This window comes from Barbus barbus (genome assembly GCF_936440315.1).
Source record: "Barbus barbus genome assembly, chromosome: 42".
NCBI classification, from domain to species: Eukaryota; Metazoa; Chordata; class Actinopteri; order Cypriniformes; family Cyprinidae; genus Barbus; species Barbus barbus.
Window position 1 is genome coordinate 1,898,116 of NC_136720.1, and position 9,087 is coordinate 1,907,202.

General features: G+C 37.7%; 1 protein-coding gene across 1 annotated transcript; it reads left to right on the plus strand.

Moving 5' to 3' along the window:
* The first annotated feature begins 457 nt into the window (after positions 1-457).
* Positions 458-9,072, plus strand: LOC306861351 (uncharacterized protein). The gene is made up of 3 exons (XM_079403569.1): positions 458-521; positions 1,801-1,955; positions 7,186-9,072. The coding sequence occupies exons 2-3, from the start codon at positions 1,871-1,873 to the stop codon at positions 8,382-8,384; spliced, it is 1,284 nt and encodes a 427-aa protein (XP_079259695.1). The 5' UTR covers positions 458-521; positions 1,801-1,870; the 3' UTR covers positions 8,385-9,072.
* Positions 9,073-9,087: the final 15 nt, after the last annotated feature.

A 9,087-nucleotide genomic window follows, 5' to 3' on the forward strand; every position in this document is an offset into this window, starting at 1 on the left:
ATGACTGCAGCGTGACACAGCACCATCTCAATCAAGAACCTGCTGAACATTCACTCTGTATCAGACCTTCACTCATTCAGTTTCTTACATGTTTAACTGGGTACTGTATCTCGTATTTATTAACTGAACTGTTTACTCTAACAACTGAATATATTGTAATTTTTTGCCAATTAAAGAAAGTAAAAAGATAATAATCAATGAACTATATTCCTTTATACTGCTAAACTGTATTTTAAACTAAATTAATATAAAAGAACATTACCATTGAAATCAATCAGATCAAAGACACCATTTTATTCTTCCCATCCAATCCCTTTAGAAGACAAAATTACTAACATTTTAGAAGAAACGATTTAAACCATTTTAATTAAAGATGTTTACTTTAATTACTTTGCTTTAATTAAAGATGTGTATAATGTAAACTTATATTGATTTTAGCGAACAGGACTTTTATTTTGGTGTTGCGATGTGACGTCATCAGGCTGCGCGCGCTCCCGCGTCTGTGATTCTGCTGAAGAAAGGTGTGTGTGTTTAATCATGTAAAGTGTTTAAATCAACACAACTCGTTTAGAGGACTGTGTATGAAACTGTGAAATTAATTTTGGTAACACTTTAATGCTTTATCTAGTAACATTGCAGTCCCTATATAGTGGAGTATTTGATCTTAAGCGAGTTGTTACTGTCTAGTAACGTTAGTGATGAGAAACGGATCTTTTCGAAGCTCCGAATCAACTGAATCAAATGATTCGAATCACCTGCTGCTCAAAACAGTGAAAATACAACGAGAAAACAAACACATGTGTAACTTTTACAAAACAACTGCAAATGAAAGTGGAATCTATTAAATATAATATACAATTAAGCAAATACTATATAGCAATATTAATACAAACATGAACCTTCGATATAATTTGTGTCCCTTTTATTATTCGAGTGCTAGTTTTGATTGTTTTTGTTGGTAATTTAAGACCATTAACTCTCTCTCTGACTGACTCCCTCACTAGTGCGCTGACTACTGAACTAGTGTGCTGACTACAGAACTAGTGTGCTGACTCCCTCACTAGTGCGCTGACTACTGAACTAGTGTGCTGACTACTGAACTAGTGTGCTGACTACTGAACTAGTGCGCTGACTCCTTCACTAGTGTGCTGACTACTGAACTAGTGTGCTGACTACTGAACTAGTGCGCTGACTACTGAACTAGTGCGCTGACTACTGAACTAGTGCGCTGACTACTGAACTAGTGCGCTGACTACTGAACTAGTGTGCTGACTACTGAACTAGTGCGCTGACTACTAAACTAGTGCGCTGACTACTGAACTAGTGCGCTGACTACTGAACTAGTGCGCTGACTACTGAACTAGTGCGCTGACTACTGAACTAGTGTGAACTAGTGCGCTGACTACTGAACTAGTGTGAACTAGTGCGCTGACTACTGAACTAGTGCGCTGACTACTGAACTAGTGTGCTGACTCCTTCACTAGTGCGCTGACTACTAAACTAGTGCGCTGACTACAGAACTAGTGCGCTGACTCCTTCACTAGTGTGCTGACTACTGAACTAGTGTGCTGACTACTGAACTAGTGCGCTGACTACTGAACTAGTGCGCTGACTACTGAACTAGTGCGCTGACTACTGAACTAGTGCGCTGACTCCCTCACTAGTGCGCTGACTACTGAACTAGTGCGCTGACTCCCTCACTAGTGTGCTGACTACTGAACTAGGGAGCTGACTGAGACACACCCAGAGATTTAATCAGCATTTATTTCTCTTTCTGTTAATTATTCTCATCTTAAACAGGAGAAAGTGTTCAAACACACAGAAAAACTCCTGCTGAAGCGACAGAGATCCGCGAGACACTTTTATAAAGATGGAGTTTATTAAAGAAGAGAGTGAAGATGTGAAGATTGAAGAAACATTCAGAGACAAACATGAAGAAACTGAGGAACAAACAGGTTGGTTTTCATTCTCAAAGCTTACTTTACTTTACTTTTAGTAATTTAGCAGACGCTTTTGTCCAAAGCGACTTACAAATAAGAAAAAGTAACTAAAACTAAAAGTTAACACTCTGTAAATACTCTATACACACACATTTAAGAAAATACAGAAATTAAATCAAATTGACACATGCATATAACAACATTTCAATAATAAATATATAAATAAAAAAAACTAAAATAAAAAGCGATACTTCTATCCCTTGCTGGTGTCCCACGGTAGAGTCGATGGTCTTTACACTCTTTACTTCAATATTTTAATTGAATTGTTTAATTCAAGTTTCTTCTGTGGGTCAATGGAGCTGCTGTCTGTAGGGAACTTGCCATCAACAAATCTCTTTTTATTGGTGATCCAGCTCTTGGTAGTCCTGATCCAAGAATTTCAAAGGGTTGTCGAGAGTTCCCACGTTGTCTTTTGTGGTGGATTCATTCCTGGGTTTTTTGTTTACACGAGGTGGAGGCATTTTTTTTTTTTGCAAAAGTCTGTTTCTTAGGATAAACTAAATGAGCAGTCTTCTATTACTAGATTTGACTCTTTGTTCTGCTCAAAGCTCTGGGATCCTGTGCTCACACTGAATGATGTTTTCAGGAAGTGTGCAGTGTTTTGTTACTATACTATTGCGCAAACTGAAAGAGATTCCTAATTCCTCCCACCACAATGAAAAGCCATTGTTAATATAATAGGTAACCACATCTGATTAGTCCTTAAAATAGTTCAAATTATGAGAACATGAAAATACAGAAACTCAAGCTACTTATCTCTTTGCAGTCTTCATTTTTACACCCGAGACTTCATGCGAGCCCGTTAACATTAACCACCAAACCCTGTTTGCTGAACTCATTCAATCCTTAAAATGTCCAGCTCTACAAACAAACAAACAAAAAAGAACTTGTTTTTATGTAGCATTAAACCAAGTATTTGCTTGAAGCAAACAATGACACTTCAGTTTTTAACTTGACATTTGTTTTATTTAAGAGATTTTTCTGCTATCATCAAAAGTTCCATATTAATATACATATCTGAATGTAAATAGCAGTAAATGATCATTACAACAAGCAATAAAAAAGTCATATTTCAGAAACACCAGCCCACTTATAAAATAATAAAACATTTCTCCTGGTAGAGTCACTGCATGCTGTTTACCTTTGCTTTTCATTTAAATATCTCTAGTGAGCAAATATTACAGTCAGTGACCAGTAACTTCATAATGAACTGCAGCATAATAAAATCAAACTGTTGTTTATGAGTGACAAAACCAGTTGATATCAAACACCTAATTAGTGCACTAAAGAAAACATCTGTTGTGACTTTAACATGGGGCTGCACGATAAATCGAAGCGATTAGGCAGAAACTGCGCTTGTCATGCGTATCTTTCAGTGAAGCACGGTTCTGTGATCAGCAGTAAATCTTCATCTGAAGGCCAGCATGCAGCAACTCCAAATATACCCCGAAGAAGAAACCCAGGAAATGCCAATCGCTGCAGGTGAACTAACAAAAGTTTTAACTGCTCTCATTGATTCAACGTGACTAATAAACACATGACTAGAGGTCGGCAAAACCGATTAATCGGCACCGATAGTTGCCAACTATCGGTTATCGGCAAAAATCTATGCCGATACTTTTCCGCTTTGCGTCCGTTGCTGGAGTGGCTGAAAAGGGTCCACTGTCATTATACAATACGAGAGTGGCCTCTAGAGGCGGAAATCACTGACAGCACGTTGTTTATTTTGACATGTGACAGAGCATCAAACTTCAAACGCGCATTTAAATATAGTTGTGTTCTAGCTCGGCATCTAGCTCGGCGGGGTGTTCCCTAGAAGGGGAACGGCTCGGGGTACGCATGCAACCATGGTTCCCTGAGAGGGAACAAGACGCTGTGCCCCCAAGACGCTGCGCCCCCTTGCCATGCCTTCGGCCTGCTTGTCTACATCTCCTTCAGACATCTAAAGTGGACGACGTATTCAGCAGGTGCCCTTTTATACTTCCGGGCACCCCGCCTATTACGTCATGGGCCATGTGGGCCAATAGATTGGCGTTGTTTCACACGTTCTCTTTTATGTCTTATTGCGTTTAAACTGTCAAATATAAAAAAAGTCAAAAACTACATAATTTACAATATTATTATTAACACAGTCACAGTGTGGCAGCAGCTTAATATACAGTACCTATACTGCTGTCTATGCTGCTAATATGAGCCAAGCAATAAAATAAAACCAGAAAATCACTCCCTCTTGACTACATGACATCTATAGCTGTAACCAACAAAACAATCATGTGGTCTGAACTGGGCTTAAGACTGCATAAAGATTTCCCATACATGAAAGGTTCTTAGAGACACAGCTGGGAAGCTGTATTGCTTAGCTTAAAATGTGCTGTACCAGAAAACCTTTGAGGGTGACGAAGAAAAAGCACCTCATATAATGCGTGATCAACTTTACATTCTCAGAATCACTCCAATGTATTTTAATAAGCTTTCTCTAATAGTTTACTGATGCTTTTGTTGGATTGTTTTCAGAAAATGTTATTGGTAGCAAAATGTGTTGCAGGTAAATAATTTTGTTTGCAAATGTACAAACCCGATTCCAAATAAGTTGGGACACTGTACAAATTGTGAATAAAAACAGAATGCAATGATGTGGAAGTTTCAAATTTCAATATTTTATTCAGAATACAACATAGATGACATATCAAATGTTTAAACTGAGAAAATGTATAATTTTAAGGGAAAAATATGTTTATTTTAAATTTCATGGCATCAACACATCTCAAAAAAGTTGGGACAAGGCCATGTTTACCACTGTGTGGCATCCCCTCTTCTTTTTATAACAGTCTGCAAACGTCTGGGGACTGAGGAGACAAGTTGCTCAAGTTTAGGAATAGGAATGTTGTCTCATTCTTGTCTAATACAGGCTTCAAGTTGTTCAACTGTCTTAGGTCTTCTTTGTCGCATCTTCCTCTTTATGATGCGCCAAATGTTTTCTATGGGTGAAAGATCTGGACTGCAGGCTGGCCATTTCAGTACCCGGATCCTCCTCCTATGCAGCCATAATGTTGTAATTGATGCAGTATGTGGTCTGGCATTGTCATGTTGGAAAATGCAAGTTCTTCCCTGAAAGAGACAACGTCTGGATGGGAGCATATGTTGTTCTAGAACTTGGATATACCTTTCAGCATTGATGGTGCCTTTCCAGATGTGTAAGCTGCCCATGCCACACGCACTCATGCAACCCCATACCATCAGAGATGCAGGCTTCTGAACTGAGCGTTGATAACAACTTGGGTTGTCCTTGTCCTCTTTAGTCCAGATGACATGGCGTCCCAATTTTCCATAAAGAACTTCAAATTTTGATTCGTCTGACCACAGAACAGTTTTCCACTTTGCCACAGTCCATTTTAAATAAGTCTTGGCCCAGAAAAAACGCCTGCGCTTCTGGATCATGTTTAGATATGGCTTCTTTTTTGACCTATAGAGTTTTAGCCGGCAACGGCGAATGGCACGGTGGATTGTGTTCACCGACAATGTTTTCTGGAAGTATTCCTGAGCCCATGTTGTGATTTCCATTACAGTAGCATTCCTGTATGTGATGCAGTGCCGTCTAAGGGCCCGAAGATCACGGGCATCCAGTATGGTTTTCCGGCCTTGACCCTTACGCACAGAGATTGTTCCAGATTCTCTGAATCTTTGGATGATATTATGCACTGTAGATGATGATAACTTCAAACTCTTTGCAATTTTTCTCTGAGAAACTCCTTTCTGATAGTGCTCCAATATTTTTCGCCGCAGCATTGGAGGAATTGGTGATCCTCTTGCCATCTTGACTTCTGAGAGACACTGCCACTCTGAGAGGCTCTTTTTATACCCAATCATGTTGCCAATTGACCTAATAAGTTGCAAATTGGTCCTCCAGCTGTTCCTTATATGTACATTTAACTTTTCCGGCCTCTTATTGTTACCTGTCCCAACTTTTTTAGAATGTGTAGCTCTCATGAAATACAAAATGAGCCAATATTTGGCATGACATTTCAAAATGTCTCACTTTCAACATTTGATATGTTATCTATATTCTATTGTGAATAAAATATAAGTTTATGAGATTTGTAAATTATTGCATTCCTTTTTTATTCGTAATTTGTACAGTGTCCCAACTTTTTTGGAATCGGGTTTGTATTTGAGAAATGTCTTCAAGAAAGCAAGGTTCTGAGATTATAGATTACACCTCTGTCAGTAGTTTAGTAGGTATCATACATGTTTAGTTTTGATGCTTTTCATGTCTAAATTAGGGCTGTCAAAATTAATTAAATAATAGTGTGATGTTTTCCCCCTTAGGTTAATGTGTTAAATATATTCAATGCAATTAACACAACACCATTTTTTCCTGGCATCCTTTGGCTGGTGTTACAGTGGACTGTATGGACATGCTATCAAGCATGTTAAGATGCAAAAGAGAAGTTAATTCAGTACTGGAGCACTGTCCGAAGCAGCTCCTTTGAACATAGGCATCCAACATGTACAGAAAGACGTTTCAGAGAGCACACCAGTAGTGACCTCGTAATAACAGTCTTAAATTAGTTAAGAAGTCCTAAATGAAGGTAAAGTGTTGGGAGAAAAGCAGATGTGTTATGTGATCTGTATTATGTGCTCAGGTTTTAAAGAGACAGTACTGCTTTTAAAATGAAACCTGCTGCAGTCTGTGACGTTGATGTAAATCAAAGAGCAAAAGAAAAATAAATCACTCACTACTCTGATTGATTTTTTGTTTAATAAAGATTAATTTATATTCAATTAATAGTTTATGCATATACAATTTATGTTAAGATTGTTTTAAGTTCACTATTTTTCAAAGCCAATTAAATGTTACAAATAACAGTTTTTGATTATATAGTATAATTGCTATAATCAATGGCTAAAATTGGGAGGAAAATTCATTTAATATATACTGATCAGTAGCAGTATTTGTATCATTGAGACTGGTCTTCATTAACAATAGGCTACTTGATAAAAGATGCCATTAAACCACATATTTTAATACACCAACTTTGTTGTTTTACAGTAATTTGGAGATTCGTTGTGAAATTGTTTGTCACAGTTATTTTTTATTTGATTGACAGCACTATTCTAAATGTTTTGACATCTGTTGCTTTGTGCCATTAAACTGGTGTTAACTTTTTTTTATATTTCACCTCAGTCTTGATGGCGCTGAAAGAGGAGAGTCAAGAACTGAATGAAACACAAGAGAAAGATCAAAATGAGAAACATCATGATTTCAAAACTGAAGAAGAATCGATTAGTAGCTCTCAGGCTGAAAAGACTTCCTCACCAAAAAAAGCTCAAAAAACACAAACTACAAACCTTAATTCTCACATGAGAATTCATACTGGAGAGAGCTCTTTCACCTGCCAACAGTGTGGAGAAATTTTCAATCAAAAAAGATGCCTTAAAGTCCACATGAAAACTCACATTGAAAAGGAACCTTTAATATGCCCTCAATGTGGAAAGAGTTTTAAACGTAAATATAACCTTAATTCCCACATGAAAATTCACGCCGGAGAGAAACCTTACACCTGTAAACTGTGTGGGAAGAGTTTTACACAGAAAAGTCAAGTTAAGGTCCACATGAGAATTCACACCGGAGAGAAGCCTTTCACCTGCCAACTCTGTGAGAAGAGTTTCAGAATTAATGCAGAGCTTAAGACTCACATGATAAATCACACTGGAGAGAAACCTTACACCTGTAAACTGTGTGGAAAGAGCTTCACACAAAATAGTCAACTTAAAGTTCACATGAGAATTCACACTGGAGAGAAGCCTTTCACCTGCAAACTGTGTGAGAAGAGTTTCACACTAAATAGATATCTTAATACTCACATGAAAATTCACATGGAAAAGAATCCATTCACATGCTCTCAGTGTGGAAAGTGTTTCACACAGAAAAGAACCCTTGATGCCCACATGGTAATTCACACTGGAGAGAAACCATTCACCTGCCCTCGGTGTGGAAAGAGTTTCCGATTAAAAGAAAACCTTCAGGCTCACATGAAAATTCACACTGGAGAGAAGCAATTTGAATGTCAACAGTGTGGAAGGAGATTTACACAGAAAAAACTCCTTAATGCCCACATTAGACTTCACACTGGAGAGAAGCCTTTCATCTGCCCTCAGTGTGGGAAGAGTTTCACGAACAAAACAAACCTAAATACTCACATTAGAATTCACACTGGAGAGAATCCGTTCACATGTGATCAGTGTGGAGAGAGTTTCAGATATAATGCAAACCTTATTAGTCACATGAAGATTCACTCAGAAAACAGTTTTAAATGTCATCAGTGTGAAAAGAGTTTCACAGACATGAATCACCTTCAGGATCATGTTAAAATTCACATCTGAGAAACGCCTTTCTTCTGCCATCACTGTGGAAAGAGTTTCACAAGAGGAGGAAGTCTCAAGATTCCCAAGGTAGTTCACACTGGAGAGAGACCTTACAAGTGTCTTCAGTGTGAACAGAGTTTTACATGTCAACCCAGCATGAAACGTCATTTGCGAACTCGTTCTGAGAAGAAATTGCCATTTTCCTTAGTGTGAAGAGGTTTAGAAGAAGGAGAGATTTCTACAGTCATCTGTGCATTCATTCTGGAAGACAGTTCAATTGAAGTCAAAGTACAATTCCCTCAAATTGTGAGTTGTCAACCAATGCCATGTGTTGATTTCCTTTGAATCAAAATATCAGTCAAACTTTTACCTTGCTGGGAAAAGCAACAACGTAACTGGAAGATTACTAAAAAATTGACATAAACTTAACAAAATGACTTGATCTTGTAGATTGTAGGTGTATTTTAGCTTATTGTTTAGTCGATTTCAATTGAATGTTGTAATATCTGGATGAATTTACTGATTGTTCATACCAGGCAACTTTAAATTTATGAACAGGAAAAGCATGGAAATAATATTATTTATGCACAGGTCTTTTTATTTTGTTTATCAGCACAGTGTATTCTTTGTCGTGCTTCCAGTAACTTACATGGACATACTGTTTCATTTCTAATTAATTTGCTGTAATAAACAATCCTACACAGTTTGCCTTCCTTCCTTT

Coding starts and splice junctions, on each gene's coding strand:
- LOC306861351 (XM_079403569.1), top strand. CDS start 1,871: ATGGAGTTTATTAAAGAAGAGAGTGAAGATGTGAAGATTGAAGAAACA. Junction 1,956..7,185: donor AGAAACTGAGGAACAAACAG/GTTGGTTTTCAT, acceptor ATTTCACCTCAG/TCTTGATGGCGCTGAAAGAG.